This window comes from Spermophilus citellus (genome assembly GCF_964194105.1).
Source record: "Spermophilus citellus genome assembly, chromosome: 6".
In the NCBI taxonomy this organism is placed as follows: Eukaryota; Metazoa; Chordata; class Mammalia; order Rodentia; family Sciuridae; genus Spermophilus; species Spermophilus citellus.
The window spans coordinates 19,904,994-19,927,345 of NC_138187.1; the positions used below are offsets into that span (position 1 = coordinate 19,904,994).

Sequence of the window (22,352 nt, forward strand, 5' to 3'; positions counted from 1 at the left end):
CAGCCGTGATATTTCCTTTGGACGCCCACTCCGGGCGCCCACTCCGGGCTGTGAGGTGTTTTGTTTGTTCCACCTCTAGGGGGCAATATCAGCCACTGGTTTAGGGCTTCACGGCGGGGCTTCTGTTTGGGACACAGGCATATTGAATGCAGAGTATTTATCGTTCCTTCTTCGTGGATGGAAGCAAGTCTGATAGGTTAGCAAATACAAAATCTTTTTGCATTCAACCAAGATACACGACTTAACAACACAGCCCTAGGATATACAGAGTCGCTGGGAAAGCAGTTGCATGCGGGTGGGTTTTGAAGAAAAAGTGGGAGCTTTACACTATAAGATCTATTTGAGTCATCTTTTGTTGTGGGCATAGGGCCATTAAGAACATCTGTTGTGCCTGGCTGGCACCATGGTGCACACCTGTAATCCCAGGGGCTTGGGAGGCTGAGGCAGGAGGATCACTAGTTCAAGCCCAGCCTCAGCAACTTAGTGAGACCCCATCTCAAAATTAAAAATAAAAAATGGACTGGGATGTTGCTCAGTGGTTAAGCACCCCTGGGTTCCAGCTCTGGTACAAAAAAAACAAAAAAATTGTGAGCCAGGCACTGGAGCTCACACCTATAATCCCAGTGACTTGGGAGTCTGAGGCAGGAGGATTCAAGTTCAAGGCCAGCCTCAGGAACTTAGTGAGGCCCTAAGCAACTTAGCGAGACCCTGTCTCTAAATAGAAATAAAAGGACTAGGGAGGGGCAGGATGGTGGCTCAGTGGTGGATCTCCCCTGCCTCCTATGCGTGAGGCCCTGGGTTCAATCCTCAGCACCACAGAAAAGTAAATAAAGGCATGGTGTCCATCTACAACTAAAAAGTATCTTTTTAAGAAAGGGCTAGGGTGTAGGATGTGGCTCAGTGGTTAAGTATCCCTGGATTCAATTCCCAGTACCCAGGAAAAATAAAAAGAGCCTTCTTTCTGGGCCAGGGGTGTGCTCAGCAGTAGAGCTCGGCCTGGCCTGTGCAGGCTCTGGGTTCTGTCTTTAGCACTGCAAACAAACAAACGAACAAACAAAAATCATAGGCCTGGAGCTAGAGCTGGAGCTGAGCGGGACAGCACTTGCCAGTGTGTGCGAGGCCCCAGGTCTGATCCCCAGCACTGCCGCAGAACAAAAGAAGCTTCCTTAGGGTATCATTCAGTCCTAAAGGCTCCCCTGAGCTGTTGGCCACAGCACGGACTTGGATTCAGACCCAGCTCTTCCACTTGACTGCCTCAAACCTGGGTGTAAATCACACACACACATTCAAACTGGCTTGAGAAGAGAAGGCAGGGTGTTAGCTCCTGGGACTGAGAAGTTCCACACAGAGTTGGCTTCAGGCATGGCTAGATAAAGGGGCTAACCACTGTTAGGAGGATCTGGTTTCTATCTCTGTCCTCAGTTCTGCTGCCCCTGGGTCGGTGTCACTCTTGGGCAGGTGTTTTGTGGCCCTCAGGCAGTTTGCGTCAGCTAAAGCCTCAGTTTCTTCGACTGTAGGATGGGGAGGATGGTCCTAGGCTCGTGTGGGAATTAAATAAGCACGTACAGAGGGCCTCAGAAAGGGCAGTTAAAGTGACCTACGGAGCTGGGCCCCGTGACCCAGAGCATTAGCGTTGCCATTCCTGAATTGTCCCTCAGTTACCGTGTGGCTCTGGGGAGGCGCTGGGCTGGAGTTACCAGGCTTTTGGACCCTGGACAGGGGTACACACAGCCTCGTCTTTCCCCACTGTGAGTTATTGTTCTTCTCTGCTGGGACCCGACCCTTGCAAAGTCATTGTGAAGCCCTAGAAGGTGACACTACGCTCCCAGCTGCTCGTTCCTGGGAGTCACAGACGCACCCCAGGCTTCAGCACTTCCGATCAGCCACGTCGAGGAGAACCCCAATATCCTGGCCCCAAGGAATACACGAGCCTTCAAGTGGGGCCTCTGCCGAGTGTCTAATTATAACTAATTCTTGGCGTTTCTTCCAATTCCAGTTTTTCCCCAGGGAGAATTAACAATATGGCCATTGAGAAAATTCTGCACTTCTCTGGGGCCAGCACTGGCTCCGCAGACCCTTCGCTGTGTGCCACCTGCCCCCCGCCACCATCCCCCACCGTCCCCCCCAGCACCTGCGGCTCCAGGCAAACCCGGTCTCAGTCCGTCCCTGCACGTGGCGTCGTTTCCAGCCCCCGCACCTCCGCACTGGCAGCTCCTGCGCCCTGGAAGGCCTCTCCCTTTCTTTTTACCCAGGTGGCCCTCAGATTCCAGCTCAGATGTCACCTCGCGTGTTCCTTCACTCAGTCGATACTTACGAGGGCACCGTTGTCTGCCAGCGCTGTTCTGTGTCCTTCCTAGAACTTCCACTCTGGTGCAGGTCATCCCAGTAAATGAAAGTCGTAGTCAGTGCGTCGTTAGCCATTGAGACAGCCGGCACTGAGAATCAGCGGTCGTCACGTGCTCAGGGCTGACAGTTTAAACAGGTGGCCAAGGAAGACCTCGCTGAGGAGGAAGGGACTGGCCAGGCTTGAAGGAGTGAGGGATCTGGGCATTTTCCTGGGAGGAGAGCATTCCAGGCGGAGGGAAGGAGGGTCAGGAGCCCTGAGGTGGGGGCAGGTGGGTGTTACGGTCCTGGGGCCGGGAGGGAGAGTGTGTCAGAGGTCAGTGCTGTTGGGTGGGCCTTGTCCTGGTGAGGGGCCCACGTGAGATACGAGCAAAGGGACAACGTAATTCCACTCACCTCTCATCAGGTCCCCAGCTGTGTCGGGGAGCAGCCTGCAGGGATGAGGGCAGGATCGAAAGGCCCACGGGGGGTGTGGCCCAGCCTGGGAGAGGAGATGGGGAAGAAGCAGTCCAACTTGGGGTACAGTGGTTCCCCGTTATCTGAAGTTTTCTTCCTGTGGTTTCAATTATCTACAGTCAGCTACAGTCCAAAAATATTAAATGGAAAATTGCAGAAATGAACAATAAGTTTCAAATCACATGCCATTCAGAGTAGCAGGATTAAACCCCATGCCCCGCTCCTTCCTGCCTGGAACGTCCATCTTTCCTCTGTGCAGTGTGTCCACACTGTGTGCGCTGCCTGCCCGTTGGAGACTCAGAAGCCATCTGGTTATCTGATGGGCTCTGACAGCACCGCATGCTCGTCTTCAGATAGTCCTTATTTTATTTAATAAAGGTCCCAAAGTGCAAGAGCAGTGATGCTAACAAAGAAAAGATGTAAAGCGCTGTCTGTCCAGGGTTCAGTACTGTGTTCTACGACACTGGGGATACCGCTGATGCGCCACACAACCCGATCAACGGCTACGCCGCGTGGCCTCTACATGCACAAATGTCCACTAGGCCAGAGCTCTTGCTGACCTATTTGCAGGCCAGGAATTTAGCTCAGTGGTAGAGCAGAGCCTCGTGGGCATGGGGCCCTGGTTGACAGGACAGGATTGGGTACAATAGAGCAGGGCAGGGCAGGGCAGGATAAGGGAACTGGTCACGTGTACACAGCAAGCACCTGACAAATGTCCATGGAAGACAGTGAGGATGAACTGGGCCCTGTGCAGGGAGGTGACGCCTTTGCTGATGGCTTAGGTTTTCCTACCTTCATTCTATAAGCAAGGAACTAAAGCCTCAGCAAAACGCAGCGCCCTGCGAGGGAGTTGGAGCTGAGCCCCACCAGGCGCGAGGCGATGGTGAACTAAGTCAGGCACGGAAAGGGTTAGAGGGGGCCTGGCCTGGCCTGGCCCATGGAAAGTGCTTGATCAACCTCAGCCACATGAAGCCCAGCCTCCCCTTGCACTGTCCCTCCCCCATGCTGCAGGCTGCCCTCCAGGAATCTGTGATCCAAGGTGGGAATTAAGAAGAAGAACCAGAGCCAGTGCAGTGGCCCACGCCTCTAATCCCAGCCACTCTAGAGTTCAAGGCCAGCCTCAGCAACTTAGTGAGGCCCTAAGCAACTTACTGAGATCCTGTTTCAAAATAAAAAAATACAATAAAAAATAAAAATAAGAAGGGCTGGGATGTGGCTCAGTGGTTGGGCACCTCTGGTTCAACTCCCAGTACCAAAAAATTAAAAGTAAATACAACTAAATTTTAAAAAGGGAGAAAAACAAGAAGGAAAAGGATCCTAAACTACTTTCATTTTTATTCTAGTTGATTCAATTGCAGCCCTGTGAGGTAGACAGTGTGAATATCCCCTTTTTGCAGATAAGGAAACTGAGGCTCAGGAGAGGTAAATAGAATTCAGGATCCCCCCCCACACACACACACACGTCTCCAAATCCCCAGATAATCAGTGAGCAGTTTATGTAGTTAGATGCTAACAATCTTCACTTAATTATATGCCATTTCCCCGTGCATTGTATATAATCTAACACTAATTGAAGGGTTTTGGGATGAACTTCAGGGAGTGGGGGTGAGGTGGCAAGGGAGGGGTCATGGGGACTTTGGAACTGAGCTGGCCCTTGGAGAATCTTTGGAGACTGGAAGGTCATTCAGGAGGCAGGTCAGGGGCGAGCACCAGGTGGGGTGGCAGGGGCTGGGATTCACACTCTCTCAGTAACAAAGTTCTGTAAGTGTTGATGTGACTAATGAGGGGTCCTCGCGAGAACTTTATAGTGATGAGTGCTTTACTAAGTCCTCCCCACCGTTACGACCTCCACTCTACATTTAACCCTATCTTAGTCTGTCTTCTGTTGCTATAGTGGAATACCTGTGTCTGGGTAATGTATAAAGAAAAGAAATTTATTTGGCTTCTGGTTCTGGAGCATGGGAATCCAAAGGGCATGGCCACAGCTCCCGGCAAGGAACAGCAGAACATGGTGGACAGTGGAGTGGGGGGCTGAGATGTGGCTCAGCGGCAGAGCTCTTGCCTCATACACACGCCGTGGGTTTGACCCTCAGCCCAGGAGCCAGGAGGAAGAGAATGGAACATGGTAGAAAGCAGAAGGGCAAGCACGTGCCTGGGAGAAAGACACAGATCCTAGGGACAGCCTGGCTGTGTGACAACCCACTTCACAGAAGCTGACCAGTCTCGGGATAACGAGAGCGTCTCACTCCTGCAGGCGTGGCCCATCCCAGCCTCACCCATCTCCTCAAGCAGGAGGAGCCCTCGGGACCCAGACACCTCGTAGGGTCCCACCACCTCCCAGCGCTGTTACCCTGGGGCCCAGATATCAGCCTGAGCCGTGTGTTTCCAAACCACAGCAGGCAGGTCCCATGTCACCCTACTGTGTCGACAGAGAAGCGAGGTGGCCGCACTGTGACGTGGAGCCGGGCGAGCACTCAGAGCTCATGTTCCCCAGGCCAGCTCAGAGACCAGCTGACCGGGTGGTGGTCAGGAGAAGAGCGAGGGGTCATGCTGGCTAGTGCGGGCCTCGCTCCTCTAAGTGTGGTCCCCAGGCCAGACCAGGAGCTTGTCTGAACTGTGCCCTTGGGCCCCTCCCAGGCCCGCGGAGTCGGATCCACACGCCCAGGTGCTCTGTCACATCAGCATTCGAGAAGCAGCAAGGCTGGCTGGCTGGCCTTGTCCCTCCAGTCTTCCTAATGACATCTCCCTCCTGGCACAGGAGAGTTAGATGCTCACCCTGGCGGGTGGGGAGAAAGCCAGCCCAGCCCAGCACAGACTTGGACTCTTTGAAGTCCCTATTTCTTCTAAAAATGCCATCAAATGTTTCATTCCATCCCATAATGTATCCGCGGTCATTTCGGTGTTTCAAAATGGTCATGTAAATTGCGGTGGAGGGATCTGTGTTCCGGGAAGACGTACAGATGCATTTCCTTGTCCCCTAAATGGGGCAATAATGACCACTGCGAGAGTCGCCGTGGAGATCAGAGGAGACTCATGTCTATGGAAATGCCCCGTGAAGGGTCCTCGTCACACACGTCGTCCTTCTGGATGGCGCTGAGCCTTCTCCCCAGAGCCAGCGCCCTGCAGCCGCCGCTCCTGAGGGCTGAGGCCTCCTGTGCCTTCCAAACCCTCAGGATGAGGCGGGTTCCCAGAGCCAGGGAGGACAGAGCAGCCTGTGTGGGCACCTCAGGAGGCCAGAGAGGTCAGGGAGCCCGCGACTACTGCCAGTTGTCTTTAAACGACTCTGGTAACTTTCTTACGATGGCACGGTCCTGGTTGGCCAGGTTAGCTGGCAGGGCCCAGGGAGACTCAGAGGAGCCACAGACGTCAGGAGAGGAGGACAGGGGGCCGCAGTGCGTCCTGCTCCCCGTGGCTCTGGAGAGAGGGGGTCAGGGGAGAGGCAGACAGGAAAGAGAAGCAGATAGCAGCGTCCGGGGCCTACAGCACGTGGGAGGAGGAGGGGCATCGGGCCATCAGCTGCCCTAGGAGGACTCTGGGATCCCCACCAGAGGACCCTACTTTTTGTAACTGGAGGGAGAAGTGAAGGCAGAGGGAGACAGACAGACACTGACCGTGCACAGCAGAGGTCAGGCAAAGGGCCACCAGAAGCAGCACCAAGGTCAGCAGTAAGTCCCCACAGCCCAGAGCCACCGAGGAGGAGGAGGAGAGAAGAGCATTACACAGGGCGCCCCCACTTACAGGGGGCTACACCCCAATAAGTCCATCGAAGTTGAAAATACCATTATTGAAAACGCACTTAGGCTGGGCAGCTGGCGCTGGCCCGGAATCCCAGCAGCTCAGGAGGCTGAGGCAGGAGGATCGTGAGTTCAAAGCCAGCCCCAGCAGTTTAGTGAGGCCCTAGGCAACTTAATGAGACCCTGTCTCTAAATAAAATATTAAAAAGGGAAGGGGATGTGGCTCAGTGGTTAAGCCCCCCTGGGTTCAATCCCTGGTACCAAAAAGAAAGAAAAAGGAAATGCATCTGATACGCCTAACCCAGCAACCACCATGACTTAGCCCCGCCTGCCGTGAACCTGCTGGGAAGTTGAACACCAGCCTTCATCTGGGTGAGACCATCTCACCCCATCTATAAAACCTGGTTCCTAACCAGGTGCTGAGTGTCTCGAGGAGTTCATTGACCACTGAACTGAAATTGAGAGACAGAACAGTTGTGCATCGCTAAAGCCAAACCATCACAGGGTGGGGACCATCTGAGGTGGCCCCAGGTCCCCCTGAGGGAGGGTTCCTGTAGACTAATAGGGTTAAAACAGATTTGGGGACGATAAGAAGAGAATGGTGGAAATTCCTTTCTTTTTCTCCTTCCCCTGATGATGAGAAGGACTCCCACACAAACAAATGCCGTCTTTGCCAATTACAGAGATCTTGATCTCTGTCACTTGTGACCAACACCAAGTTGACACTGTATGTTTAATCCATCTCTTGTCAAAAAGTTATTTAAGAAGCAGCAAATCACAAAGCTGTTTACAGATTATATGTTTGTAGTGTGACCTCCTTTTTGTTTACAAGAACATGTGTGTGTGTGCGTGTGTGTGTCTGTGTGTGTGTGTCTGTGTGTGCGTGTCTGCGTGCGAGTGTGTGTGTGTGTGTCTGTGTGTGCGTGCGTGTGTGTGCACACGTCTGTGTATGCTGTGAGCATAGGAGAGCATCCAGAGGAATATCATCAAATGATAACCGAGGCTTGACTCGCGCCTGCGTGTGTCCCTTGACATGTATCTAGGTATCACACATTAATCGTTCCTCCGTAAAGCAGTGATAATTGTATCAGGGCTTGTCTCTGGTGGTCAGATCATGGTTCATTACTTAAAATCTGTAAGACAGGACAGAGGCTCAGCTGGAGTTTTAAAGCCACGAATGTATCGTCCAGATCATTCTTCAGGCCTGGGTGGATCCAGGGACTCAAATGATGTCGTTAGGAACCTGCGTCTCTCTGTCTCTTGGATCTGCTGTCTTCTTAATTGGCTTTATTCTCAGGCTGTTCCAGTCCTGCACGTCACCTGCCCAGCTCCCCAGGGGAAAGAGGGCAGCTCCTTCCTTAGGGATCATCAAAGTCCCAGACGGACTTGGTCATTTCCACCCCTAAACCAGGACTTGGCTGTGGCCAAGGGCAGCTCCATGTTGATGGGCTTCTGAGCTGAGACCACGTGACCCAAGAGGAGCACAGAGAACTTCAGAGGCACGGAAGGAAGCAGGGGACCGAGTGGTTTCCCACAGAGCCCTGTCCCCACAAGCGGAGGTGCAGGTGGCCGCTGTCCCCTCATGGCCCTCGCTCTCAGGGCATCTATTTCTGTAACGGCCACGGTGTGTGTGATGAGCAGCGTTCCTCTTGCAGTGGCCAAGAGAGCACGAGGTCCCCTTTGAACAGCTGGCCTGGGCTGCACCTGGACACGCAGTCCAGGTCCCTACATCATGAGCACTGAGAGAAGAGACGGCTAAGGCCCAGGGCAGGGCAGGCCCCTGACTTTAGAGGCACACGAGGAATGGACAGGAGCCAGCCCGGGAACCTGCCCCCTTGGTCGACGGTGGAAGTTGCGCGTGTCGAAGGCCTCTGGGCCCTCAGACGGTCTCTGGGGCCCTGGGTCGCCCGAGCGACGTGCCCAGGGAGCCCGGCCTCTGCCTCTCAGCCTCTGCCTCTCGGCTGCGCTGGTCTCAGTGAAGGCGTCCCTGCATTCCGCTGTCACGCCGCTCTGTTTCTTCCTTTCAGGGTGACACTAAGGACATGGTGACAGACTTTGATGAGAGGCACGATGAGTATTTAATATTGCTTCAGCAGAGGAACCGGTAAGTGCAGCCGCCCGGCGGCCCTCGTCCAGCCACATAGAAACCCGTTCAGGTTTGTCAGCCAGGGAGGGCGGCCACGTCCCCGCTCAGGGCTGGACTACCCCCTGCAGCCCCAGCCCTGTCCCTCCCCTCCCTGGGGCCACTGCATCTTGTGACGGAGCCTGGGCAGCCTGCTTGGTGGGGGAGGGGGGCTGCCGTGGGCCTCTGTTCTGGGGACCGTGAGTCAGGAGAAGGCCGCAGGGACTGTGCCACAGTCACCTCAGCAGCCCAGGCTGCCACCGCACAGGCTGTGACAGCCCGTGACACCTGACCTGTGTTACGTCAAGGTGGACGGGGTTCTGTCTGTGTTGAGGGTCAGTGGGGCCGAGGTTGACTCCTCGGTTCTGCTTCCTGAGAAACCTCTCAGGTCAAGGTCAGAGCGGGTGGTGGGTCTAAAGAGCTGTGGTGGCCTGCGTGTGTCCCTCCTTGGTCCATCCGCAGAGCCAAGCACCGTGTGGGTCTGGGCCGGGCGGAGGTGAGGCTGACTGGAGGTGACAGTGGCACCCGGAGCTATCCCACCCACGCTGCTCAGCTCAGGCCAACTGTCCTCTGTGGGGACACGGGCCACAGGGTCCAGGTCCTCCAGGTTTGCCAGAATCTGTGTGAAATCCCCTGGGCTTTAGGGGTTGGTGACGTGTCCACATTACAGTGCCAATGGGAGAGTGCCCAGGCCAGTCGGGCCGGGAGGGCGGGGCACATGGGCCTCTGTGCCCTGGGGGCAGGCAGGGGAGGCCGGGAGGCTGTCCTCCTGCAGGTGGTCTAGGTCGGGCTGGCTGGACTCCAGTGTGTGTCACCAGGACCCCTGGTGGCGTGCTGTGTGGAGCAAGTTCTCGTGGCATGGGGGAGTCCCTGCGTCCTAGTTTGGCATCCAGTAAGAGCCTTGTTTCTATGGCAACGCCCGCCCTCGCACCCAGATGCCCCCTAGTGATGGCGCCTCTCTGTGGAGAGCGTCTGGGTGAACTCTCCAGGTCCAGCCAGAGGTGCCAGGCAGTGTCCTGGTGCCCAGGTGGCACCCTCATCTCCCCCCATCCAGGGCGACCTCAACTGGAACAGCGGAAGGCCCCGGTGAGGCCGCGGTGGCTCTTAGGGTCATTGGCGGGTGGGGCGGGTGTTTTCACCCAGGTTCGCCAGGCGGGAGGGGCCTTGGACACGGGGGTGATGGCTTCATCATCTCCACGGGACTCGTGGGGACAGTGTCACAGTTCCTTATGAGCAAATTGTGCCTCATGAATCAGGGGGTCAATATGTGCCACCAAAGAGGTGCCGACCCGAGCCCGCAGGACGGTTTCCAGAACCAAGGTCAGCGCCACAGGCAGCCGGAGCCCGTGGGCACTGAGCACGGCCACCTGGGGCTGCTACCAGGAGGGAGCGAATGGTGGCAGGAAACGAGAGGCGGAGCTGGGTGGAAGGTCTCGCGACCCGTGGAGAGGGGGCGCCCCGGCCGTGGGTGGGGGCCTGGGGGCACTTTGCCGAGTCCAACCCCGTGGCCAGCACCACAGCCCGACACGTCCAACCAGCCAGGCAGACGGGTGATGACGCCCATTGTACAGGGGACCAAGTGGGCGCCACAGAGGGGACACCAGGGTCTCTCGCAAGCCGGGAGGTGGTGCAGCTGGCAGCACTCTGTTGTCAAAAGTAACCGCAGGGAGGGCACCCCCCAGCTGCCAGCCCCCTGCGTTACTAAATAGGGACTAAACCAATTTACCTGGAGACCAGGTCTATGGACGGCAGAAAACCAGCATCTGAGCCTTACTCAGGCCTCGGGGAGATGACACCCCGCTGTTCAGCAGGGTGGCCTGGAACCCCAGAAGGGAGCGAGCAGGCACCAGGTGACCTTGTTCTGACAGTCACTCAGCAGGATGTTCGCGAGCCCCTCTCAGGGCCCGGCGTTACCTGGCTCAGGGAGGACGCCCAGACTCTAGGTGGTAAAGGGCGGAAGCCAAGGTGAAGTGGATTTAACAACTAGGAAACTTCTAGCTCATGAAATCAAGGTTTCAGGTATGGCTGGATCCAGGGGCTTGCCCTATGTCACTGCAGTCGGTCATTCTCCATCTCTTCCTCTCTTTCCCCTTGTGGGTCATTCTCAGGTGGGGACTTCCCTGGCCAAGGCTCAGGCCACCAGTGAAGCCTCAGTTTACATCCCACCTCGAAAGGAAGACGGCATTTCTTTCCCAGTTCTCTTAGCGAAAGTGCTGAGGCTGCCATGGGCTCGGCTTGGCTCCAGTCCCCACTAGAGCGACCACCCCCACGTCTGGGGAGGGGTCACTGAGGCAGGCGCAGAGTCAGTTCCCCCCAAGCCACTGGAGCAAGAGGAGTGGGCTTTTCCCACGGGAGTCCAGGTCTGTGTGTGGAAGAGCCCCCTGCCTGTCACCATGCCAGAAGCAGCAGAAAGTTGTCCTGTGCCCCAGGAGGGGACTTAGGTGGGGAGGAGGCGTAGAGTGACCACTGCTCCCCCCTCCCAGCCGCCTTAGTGACCCTGGTCATCCAGCCGCATGCAGGGTGTCATCACGCCCAGTGGGAGTCATGAAAGAGCCATCAGAGTGACCCAAGGGCTAAGCTCTGGGTGGCTGGAAAGGTCACGGCACTTGCATTGAAGAGGGGACGGCAGAGGGGCTGCTGTGGGTCATGGGGGACCCAGCTTTGTTCACCAGACCCGATGGACAGCGATGGTACTGTCTGGTCCTGGGGAAGGGTTGTCAGAGGAAAGCGTGCCCAGGGCGGAGGAGGGTCAGGCAGGAGGAAGGGAGGCGGGACCTGCCCGGGGCCTCAGGCCAGCCCCAGGTGCTGCCGTCACTGACCCCGTGGTGTCCTCAGCCCAGCCAGGAAGGTGTCAGCATGGACTCTAGGTGCCCAGAGGAGGCATTGGGCCCTGGTGGGAAGGGGAGATGGGAGCCTGGCAGCGCCTGCAGCCCTGGGCTCCCCACCCGGCCCAGCACTTGCTCTGAGGTGGCATCTAGGACATGCAGGCCCTGCAGGACCCAGGCCCCGCCCCCCTTTGTCCTTCAGCGCTGGGCTCATGGCCCCTCCAGAGTCCCCTGAGCCCTGCAGTGGAGGCAGAGTGGGGACAGGGCGGGCGAACGCGGGCGGCTTCCCTGGCCCTGGGTCTCAGGCAGGATGACCCTTAAACTCATCCACTGAAGGACGCAGGGGACGGGCGCTGGGAGGCTGGGCAGCCTGTGCCCATGTCACCGTTTGCCGTTCTCCCCGCTCCTCATCTCAAACTCGCCTTCTCCCCAGGACACAGGCAGAGAGCTGACCCTTGGAGGGTCCCTCAGGTCCACCCTTGAGGTAACAAAGGTCCCGAGAGCCATGTGGCTGGACCTCAGTCCTTGGCCTCGAATGGCCCAGGGACCACAGTTCAGTCAGGAGCCCCATCCCCCACGCTGCGGTCCCAGGAGCAACAGTGCAGCTGTCCTTTGTGCTTCTGTGTCCTCACCATGTCCCTGCGCTGCTGGCCCCTGAGGAGGGGACGCTCCCCAAGCCCCCAGTTCTGGCAGTGCCCGGGCCCAGCCTTGCTCCCCCCACCACCCCGGGCCCTGCACTCTCAACTTGGGGCCTGCGCCTCCCCACAGGGCACTGGGGCCCTAGGTGCCGGTGACCCAGAGGCCACCATGAGCATGAGGTGGGACCCGCGGCTGTGGTGTGCCCACGGTGGGTGGCAGCTGTGGGTCGGGTGCTCCTGTGCGTTCCTGCTAGGCCTGCAGTTCCCTGGGCGACTGGTTCTAGAAGGAGCCCTTGAGAGCTTCCTGCGGTCCTCACTGTAGGCAGCACCGCTGGCGGGACGATGCCTGTGCCCAGGCGCTCGCCTTCGGTGGGCGAGGAGGGACAAGAGCCAAGCATGCAGACGAAGCCATAGCACAAGTCCGTAGTGACAGGGGTCGTGAGAGAGCCTAGAGGCCGTGGCCAGCTGGTGGGCAGGCCTGGGATTTTTTTGGTCCTGGGCATTGAACTCAGGGCCACTCTGCTCCGAGCCCCATCCCCAGCCCTATTTTGTGTTTTATTTAGACACAGGGTCTCATTGAGTTGCTTAGGGCCTCGCTTTGGCTGAGGCTGGCCTTGAACTCTGAATCCTCCTGCCTCCTGAGCTGCTGATCACAGGCGTGCCAGCCGGGGACTGGGTGTTGGACGGGGCGGGAACCGATCCGATTTATCCAAATCCCCCACCTTGGACAGCTTTTTATGCAAAGTAGCCCATCAATTTTTGAGAAAGTCCTTTTCCCTGATGCCACCTGACTGTCGCTGGCTACAGGGGGTGGGGCGTTCCTTTAGCAATTCCTTTCACCGTCTGAATAATTGTCTCCTAATTTATCAGCTTCATGATCCATGTTTTCATAAATCATCCTGCCTGCGCAGAGACGTACGTGCAGCCCAGCCCCAGGTCCCGGGACGGGAGGCTGCAGCCGCGGCATCCGAGGCCCTGGGCCCAGGGAGGGCAGCGGGCTGCTCCCTCCACCGCGCAGGGCCAGCATCCCTTGATCCCTTGCTCCCCGAGCTGCCTGGCATCTGGGGACAGCGTCTCCTGGTGACTTGTGTTTGCCTCTGTTTCTGTCGTTGCCTAACAATCAGGCGCCTCCCAGGCTCCCAGCTGGCAGGAGATAAGAGTCCTAATAAATGCCCCTGCCACCGTGGTGACAAGATGGATGTGTGACCCGCTACAGGGACTTAAACAGAAAACAAAGACATCGCCCCAGCGCCACGCCTGCCTCCCCCTCGACTGAAGTCTCCCTCTGTCACCGTCCTCTCTAGGCCCTCAGACGCTTTTTTTGCCCCCAAATTTACACTTGTACCTAGGCCCTTTGTATCGTGCCATCCCCCTCCCCCCAGCCTGTAGAGAGGTCACAGAAAGCCCCGTCTTTCCCCGGGTCTTGGCAGTTATTAGGTCTCCACGACACCCGGACTTCTCCCTCCCCGGGTTGGAAGTTTGGGCGATCTTCAGGGCTTTGTCTGAAGCCGTCTCCTTGCCCAGGGTGGCTCTCGGGAGTAACCGGCTGGCGGGAGCTTGCCGGGCAGCACCAGGTGTATGACGTTGGCTAGATTTCCGTCTTTCTTCCAAGAACCTTCTGTGAGTTTCCAGCAATGGCTAAGTTTGCCCGTCTCAGCATCGTCTCCTCACCTTAGAAGAGGTCTTTGGGTAACAACTCTGGTTTAGCCATCGCCTAAACTTGTATCCTAACCCCACCACCAACCAGCTGGGTGATGTTGGGCTGGTTGCTGGTCCTCTCTGGACCTCAGTTTTTCACCTGTTAAGTGGGGATGACAACAGATGGGCATCTTGAGCTGCCCAGCCTCCCTCCCCTGGGCCTCCGCAGGGTCTCTGGAGGCTTGAGTCCATGAGGGGACCCAGGGGAGGGAAGTGGGGCGGCTCCCTGCCTGGCTGACCGGATCCCCGCAGTGCTCACGTTTTATGTGATTGCTATTATTATTATTATTATTATTAATCATTATTAATTATTTTGGTGCCAGGGCTTGAACCCAGGGGCATTTAACCACTGAGCCACACCCCCAGCCCTTCTTATGTTTTATTTTGAGACAGGGTCTCACTAAGTTGCTTGGGATCTTACTAAGTTGCTGAGGCCTTGAACTTGCAATCCTCCTGCCTCAGCCTCCCAAGCTGCCGGGATTACAAGTGTGCGCCACCGCACCTGTCTGATGGCAGTTATTTTTGAAAATGTATCTTTTTCTGACTTGGCAGGTCCATATTTGCAGTCTGAAAGTTGGTTTTCTATGTCAATCTGGCCAAGCTGCGGGCGTGTGGAGGTGCTTGTGAAGGTTCTGCAGAGTCTGGCCTCCCGTGGCTGCAGTTCTGGCAGGGCTGACAAGGACACTGTGTGGTTGGTGGCAATGCAGTGTCAGGAGCGTGTCAAGGCCAGGTGTGAAATGTGAGGCGGGGCCCAGGGATAGCTCACCCGGAGACCTGGCCACACTCATGCCAAGGGGTGTGACATATCATCCATCATGAGCCAGCGCCCCCACTGACGTATTTCAGCCTCACTGGGGCATGAAATGGTGGCACCTGAGATATCGGGGGTGACCGGGAACACATATATTCACTCAAGAAAATAAAACTAGACTGCCCCGTCTGTAAAGGCTATTTCCGGATGAGCCGTGTCACATGAGAGGCCTCCCACAGGGACCTCCACCCTAGGCCCGTTTAGTCACTCATCTGATAACGTTGCTCTTCACAGGACGTAAACGGGCACAAAGGTGGTGGTCTCTGAGACCCAGCTGTGTGTGACAGGGAACGGCCTCCTTTCTGTGTCAGCCACCAGGGTGGGGGCTGCGTGTGCTCAGTGTCGCTGATGTGCATTTGAGCCCCAGAACCCTGGCAGAACGTCCCCTGCAGGCCCCACACTGCTTCCCCGCGTGTGAAACGGCCTCAGGGGCTGTTGTAGGTGACCAGCTGGGCACAGCCCCCCATCAGTGTCCCCTCGGTCCCCGTTCCTCAAGCAGCTCACCTCTGGCCTGGGGCAGTGGGGCTCAGATGACCCGCGACCATCTCTCCTGCAGGATCCTGAGGCAGCTGAGAGCCAAGGACCCCGTGCAGCTGAGGCTGGAGCACCTGGAGCAGGGCTTCTCCGTCTACGTCAACGGGGCCAACTCGGCGCCCAGGACGTCCCCGTGGAAGGCCGCGCACGCTGAGGGCCCGCTTGGTGAGCACAGCCCCGGGCCGGGCAGCAGGGCTGGCGGGGAGCCCAGGGTCCAGGCTGGCAGCACGCGTGAGGCCTGGGTGCCACCCAGCAGCACCACGAGGGCAAAAGGAGAGAGAAGGAAGAAAAGGAAGATCAGGGAGTGGGGGGCCTGCTCTGTGCCCGCCACAACTAGTTAACACGCCGAGTTGACCATGGCCCTTGGCCAGAGAGACTATCAGAGAGAGAGAGAGAGAGATCCCTTTTCTCTTCTTTCCTCTTCCCCAGCAGTGGGCGGCGGGAACCGGGCCTCACCCTGCTGTGCCTGCCCCACCGCTGTGCCCCCCCCAGCCAGGGGTCCTCCTTCCTGTTTAACTGGTCTCAGCCCTGTCCCCGGAGCGGACACCGCCAGGGCAAGCATTCCTAGTTACGTTTCCTGGGACACAGGTGTCAGAAGTTTAAGGACACGTCTAGGTGTCCGGATGACTTTGATGATACCTGGGTTTTACTTGATATTTCTTAGCGCTAGTCCCTGACCCCTGTCTAATATCCAATTCCACCGTTCATTTCTGCGTTGACTTAATCCACACCCCTCATACTTTAAGTGGATTTTGTCTGCCCTATTTTTAAAAAGCCCGAGATGCCTTGAGTAACGGCAAAGCTCCCTGTCCTGTGACTGGCTCAGCACAGGCACCGAGATGGTGTGGGGTTGACTCAGTGGATCGGCAGGGCCCACGTAACACAGGTGCCTGCCCCCGGTGCCAAAGTGCCCTCAAGCCAGGCAGCTTGCTGGGCAGGCCTGTAACCCCAGCAACTCAGGAGGCTGAGACAGGAGGATTGCGAGTTCAAGGCCAGCCTCAGCAATTTATCAAGGCCGTAAGCAACTTAGCAAAACACTGTCTCAAAAAATAAAAAGGGGGACTGGGGTTGTGCGAGGCACTGGGTTCGATCCTCAGCATCACATAGAAATAAATAAAAAAATTAAAGGTATTGTGTCCAACTACAACTAAAAAAATAAATAAAATAAAAAAACAAAAAAGACTGAGAATGTAGCTCAGAGCTACAGCGTCCCTAGGTTCAGTCCCTGGTACCAAAGGAAAAAAAATTTAAAAAGAAAAGTCCCCTCTGAGAGGCCAGGATACTACCAGATTTTAAGAGGAGGATTTGGCACAAGACAAAGCGAGACTTGAACGAGGCCTGTTCTGCAATCTCCAGCTTTGATTTCTCAGGCAACTTGTGAGCTCTCTGATCCTCAGTTTCTTCTTCTTTACAACGGGAATTAATCACGCCCACTTGTAGGCTTGCCAGAGGGATTTAATGACATGTTTAAAAAATGCGAACTGCCTGGCACGCAGTGGCCTTGGTTTGTGATATTCTGATTCTTTGCCTCTTGGACGTGGCACACTCTCCAGCCACCGTCCACAGGAAAGGAGAGAGAGGGGAAGTCAGGTCCCGGGAGATTCCCGGGGAAAACCCTGCCCTTGAGCTTCCTAGGCCCCGGGCAGAGAGGGGAGCGGGGACTCTCCTGGGCGGCAGGGAGGACAGCAGCAGGCAGAAAAGGAGGACGCACAGGTCACAGCCCGCTGCTCTGCGCCCTAGCCGCATGCGCAGTCATTCAGCAAACCTGCCGCGCTCTCCCCCTCCCACACTGGGAATCTGTCCCACGCACGCCCCGTCCCTGTCCCTAGCTTCTCCATCTTGGCCATGGTTCTTTACATGGGTCACAGTGCCAGACCTGGCTGGACGCTGTCCCGTCACTCCATGGTGAGATGTGCCCTTACCCCCGACACCTGGCCTGTGGTCTCCGGCTTGCTGCCCCAGACAGGCCGCTGGGCATATGCGCAGTCGGAGGCCTCGCCCACGGAGACGCACCTCGGCCTCCCGTGGAGTTTCACGCTGGTGGCCGGTGTCTCACCAGCCTCCCTCCCCTTCTCTGGTGCAGATCATGGACGGAGACTCCCACTCCGAGAAGCTGAAGACATCGTAAGACGCAAGGCCCAGCGCCGAGGATGGCACCAGGTCTGGGGACGCAGGCAGATCCCGACTTTGGCCTCATGTCTTAGAATCTGGAGCAGGGCCAGGGTGGGACAGAACATAGTCAAGGGTTAGAAGCCCTTGGGCAGTGGGTGGGTGTGCTGGGCACGACAGGGGTGACCCCCCCAGCATGGGGTCCCCTCTGCTGCATGTCCTCCCTCTGCACTGGGCCCCACTGGGAGGACAGAAGGCTAGACCCAGCCCCTTCATGAAGACTCATTCGTCCAGTTTTTTATTAAATCGAGCACCTACTATGTGCCACGCATGGTCTTAGATGCCAGGGATATATTGACAAAGCCCCTGCCCCTTAGAAGTCAGTGCCACTTGGGTGCTGCTGATCCCCCACCCCTCAGACAGCGGTCTGCATTGCTGAGCACCTAGCCCCGGATGCAGGCTTGGCCTGAGGTCCTGCGTGACTTCTCCTCTTTGCACCCACAGAGGACCTATAGGTGGGTTCCACTGTCATCCCTCCTCTTAGGGAGTGAGGGAGACAGAGGCTCAGAGAGCTTTCCCAGGTCAACAGGTAGGAAGTGGCAGAACTGAGACACAAACTCACAACATTCCTCCGCGTTCTGTTCTTTCCACGTCATCCTCGACACCTCCCTGCAGGTCACACACACCTTACCTGGGACCAGGACCCCTTCCTCAGCCCCGGGTACAGGGTGCATGTGCAGATTGCCTGGGGCGTTAAGATACAAATGGTCAGGATCCACCCCGGCGAGGCTGCCCCGGTGGGCTCCGGCCCGGGTTTCCTTGTTACTGTGTTCATCTTGCGCTCACCAAGATGGGCAGCCACCTCTCACACTGGACCAAGCGGATGGGCCCGTGGCAAAGGCACACGTGGGCTCCGTCGGCTCAGCCTGTCTGCACAGCCTCGGCAGAAATTGAGGCCCAGAGACGCAGGAGCCTCGTGGCCACTAAGGGGAGAGGACAGCAGGGCAGTGGACCCTGGTTCTCCACCTGCCCCTCAGGGGCCCCGTGGAGGGGCGTTCTGCCTGACTCAGGGCTAACGCGCAGGCGCAGGGCAGCAGCCTGGAGACTCCCTTTGTCCCCAGCAATGACTGTTAATTTCTCATTAATGAGGCCTTTCTCCTCTTCCCACTCAAGTTGCTCTCCTGTTGTTTCAAGTGCCTTCTATTACCCAGAGCCGTATTTGTGTCTGAGACTGTGACTTAACAGCTGGCCCCAGAGTCTGTGCAATTTAAAAGACTTGGCCTGAGAGTCATTAGCCCCAGTCTCCCCCGTGGCCCCCACTTCACAGGCCGGATCTCGGCTGATTCCTGGCTTCCTGAAGGGGGGGGCAGTCATTGTCCCTCTGCACTGTTCTCAGTCGGGCTCAGCCTGCTCGGGGGAATGCAGGGTCGGGCCTGGGTGCTCGGGCCCAGTGCTGGTGGCTCGGAGCGAGGCTCTGGGAACAAGGTCCAGCAAGCGCAGCTGCCCCTCCCTGGCCTGCCAGGAGACCCGTGGCCAGACACAGTTGGGCAGGAGGGACCGCCACCTGGCCTGGGATCAGTGCACCACCCGGCGTGGGATCAGGAAGCCCCCACACCACCATGGGCCCAGAGGGCCCTGGGGCCTTGTCCAGGTGGGACACGGGAGAAAAACCTGTCACCCGCATGGTGTGCTCAGCAGAGAAGCACCAGCATCTGTCCCTGTCCTCTCCTGCTGTGTCCTGGGAGGCTCTGATTGGCTGAACCTAAGTCGCACCCGGAACCAGAGCCAAAGGGACCTGTGGACACAGGACTTGGCTCCTTGGCCTCTACCAGACTGAAGGGGTCAGGCGGGCGCCAGTCCCTCCCCAGCAGACCACTCTGCCCACCTATGGTCCCGAGAGTACCACCCCCCGAGACCTAGGGGAGCAGAGTAGGCCAGGAGGCACGCGTGTACGAAATCATCCGTGACTTAATGACACTTCTGGGCACCTGCCAGGGCCCAGGCGTGTGCAGGGTCCTGGGGTTTAATGAACCAAAGCAGGCGCAGTGCCCCTCGAGATCTCTGCTGCTTGTCGATGGCTGTGGAGGGACCGTGTCCTCAAACCCCTTGGGCCAGCTTGCCCCAGGTAACCTTTCTGCACCCCCACAATTTTAAAAGAAGCCTTAGTCCCTTGCTAATCTTTTAATTCAAAAGATTTTATATATAAAAATCTAGATTCCTATTTCCCTGAAAAACAGGAAGACCTGGCCCCGACTCTGGGCCTGGCCCCTCCTGTTAGGTGCCGCCACTCCAGTCAGGGCAGCAGGGGACCTGCGGTTCGTCCTCGTGCCTGGGCCACTGTTTCTCCAGCCCCAGGTCCGCTGCCCACCTGGCTCAGAGTCTGTGACCCTGGAGAGTCAGGGGTCGGTGGTCCGCTTCCCTGCTGTGTGCCTCTCTGAGCCTTGGTTCTGTCGTGCAGGGACCTTCTCGTGGCTGCTGGGAGTGAATGTGGGCAGTGGTGTCACGGGCTCCGCGGCAGGGACTCTGCCTCTTCAGCTAGGAGGACCTGGTGACAGGTGACAGATGGATCCAGAGAAGTGGAAAGAGCGCAGCTCTGGGCTTCCTGGTGGCACCGAGGACTTGCTTCCTGGTTACTGTGGTGGGAGTGGTACCAGTGCCCTCCTCACAGCCAGTCAGCCCATCAGCCGAAATTCGAGAAGGGCCAGTAAATAGTACCGAGCTTTGCTGCAGTGGACAGAGGGGCAGAGGGCAAGGGGGACTCCTCCTGGGGACCTTGAACTCTTCCTTCTGGTATGTCCCTGTAGCCTGCCAGTCCCCACTCGTTCTGGGACTGTTTGTGGAGCACCTGTGAAGTGTTGGGCCTCCTGGGGGCTGGGGCCAGGGCAGGAACGAGGCCGGCCTGCTCTCCCAGGCTGTTCCCAGGAGCGGGTGGGGAGGTGCAGGAGAGCCAGCCAGGAGCCAGTCGGTGCTGGGGGAGGGCACAGGGAGGCAGGCGGCGCCCGGAGACCACATAACTGGGGCAGGCAGTGGAAGCCTGTGCGTCCAGCAGAGGTGGCCCTGGAGGATCTGGGGAGAGTGTCCCTGGTGAAGGGCACAGTAGGGACACGGGTACTGAGTGAACGAGGCAGGGTAGCCAGTGTGTGGTGGCAGATGGTGTCAGGCTCACAAAAGGCCTTAAGTGTTGGGAGTCACGGCTGAGTCAGGATGGCGCCTGGCATTTTGCCAGAAGGAGTGGTTGAGAGGTGAGCCGGCGAGCCATTAAGATGATGATAATCAAGTTAAGCTGTGCATGGTTATTGGGATGGTGACTGATTGCTGTAACTAGATGATGCTAAATTGAAACACGCTGTGTATTCAGTTGTATATAAACCTCTGCTGTCCAGCAATAAGGCGGCTCCTGCTACCTCGGGTGCCTGCTACTTTTGAGTTCCCGTTGGTTCTTGCGGTTTTTCTGTGGAGTTCTGGAGAGTTCCCGTTGGGTTCGGGGAATAAAGTAGTTGCTGTTTGAACCTACAAGTGGCTCGTGACCTCCCGGTTATTTTGTGCCCAGCGCACTTAAGCCCTCCCCCCGCCCCCCCGCCCTTAGAGGCTTGGATGTGAGGAATTCCCGAGTGGACACAGGAGGGGACAGGGCAGCAGGAGAGCCCTGCGGGAGGCTTGGAAGCCACTCTTTCTCCTTGCTGGTCCCCTGTCCCCTGGCTTCCCCTGAGCGGCCACCTCCATCACACCCACTGCCTCAGTGTTCCTGGCTCGCCGGCTGCTCGGGGCGAGGCCTGGGCTGCGGCTGGGCAGCCTGCACCAGGTGCCCGCAGGACTCAGGCAGGGCCAGGCTGTCCCCTGCAGGTCCTGCCCTGGCGGCCCTAGAGCAGCCTGTGGGCCCCGCAGCTTCTCCTGGAGGAGGCTTGGAGTGGCTGGTGGGGACTGTGCCCAGCTGCATGTCGTCGCCACCAGGAGAAGAGCACGGGATCCGTGTCCTCCGGCCCCGAGTAGTGGAGGGATGGGGGAAGTTCCATGGAATGAAGTCCTTGAGACAGAGTCTTGGGGACAGGCAGTCTGTCCTGATGCCCTCGGCAGCCACGGGCAGGCGGAGTGGTCAGGGTGACAGAGTCCCAAGTGCTCAGGGGCCACCCCACTGGGAAGAGACCAAGCGGTCTCCTCAGCAGCCTCACAAACCCTCCCAACCCCCGCCCAGGCCCGCTGACCAGCCGGGGACACTCGCCCCTTCCCCTGATCTCGCCCAACATCAGGACGCACCGTGGGCAAAGCTGCCCCCAGGAGGGGCCGCCTCAGGTCACAGAACCGAGGCTTCCTGGTCAGAGGCGTCCTCTCTGCCCAACAGCCCACAGCTCTCCCAAGACCCTCCCGAGACCCCAGCTCTGGCGCCTGGAGTCCGCAGTGACGGCTGTGGGCTGTGACCCGCTGCCTAGCTGCCAGGGGCCGGCCGTGATAGATGGGTTATTGTTCCTACTGTCCTTCCCCCTCTGCTCCTGGGCCCTGGATCTTTCTGCCGCCATCAGTGGATTAAGATTTATGGCTCCCTCGGCCTTGTGATACTTGGGTGGACAGCGGCCTAATCAACAGAGCCGTCGTTTACCAAAACGCTGTCAGGTTTGATGAACGTCAGCCTCTCGGCATTAAATTGGTAGTGAAGGGGCGGCCTGCAGCTCCACCGCGGGGTGGGCTTTCCTTAAAGGTCCACGCAGCAGGCTCCCTGCACTGAAGGCAGGGCTTGCCTCTCCCTCAGCCGCCATGGCTGGCTTCCTGTCTCCCTGGGTCCCCTGGATCTGAGCTCTGAACACCTGAGTGAGGACAGAAGGGGAAACCTCCCTCAGAGCCTCGGGCTTTCAGCCCCGGGGACTTCACGGCCTAGACTGTGCTAGTGTCAAGATTTTTTTTTTTTTTTTTTTTGAGGTGAGACAAATCCGGAAAGAAGAAGTCCCCGCAGGCAGACAGACCTGCACCCCCAACCTGCCTCTCGGGTCTTGGCAGAGCCCTTCCACCTCTAAAGGGAGCCGCTGACATACCGCACAACCTGCACAACCCTTCGGGGCAGCCCTGCGCTGCTGTTTTCTGTACTTGACC

The 22,352-nt window shown here is 57.6% G+C and overlaps 1 protein-coding gene across 4 annotated transcripts in view; it reads left to right on the forward strand.

Annotated features, from left to right (window-relative positions):
* KATNIP (katanin interacting protein) overlaps positions 1-22,352 on the forward strand; it is a 144,661-nt gene that overhangs the window by 38,087 nt on the left and 84,222 nt on the right. For all 4 annotated transcript variants that reach the window (XM_081298363.1, XM_081298362.1, XM_081298364.1 and 1 more), the window contains 3 exons: positions 8,561-8,637; positions 15,184-15,326; positions 17,245-17,321. In XM_081298363.1, the coding sequence (XP_081154489.1) occupies positions 8,576-8,637; positions 15,184-15,326; positions 17,245-17,321 (282 nt within the window). In that variant the 5' untranslated portion in view covers positions 8,561-8,575. The remainder of the gene's footprint in view (positions 1-8,560; positions 8,638-15,183; positions 15,327-17,244; positions 17,322-22,352) is intronic.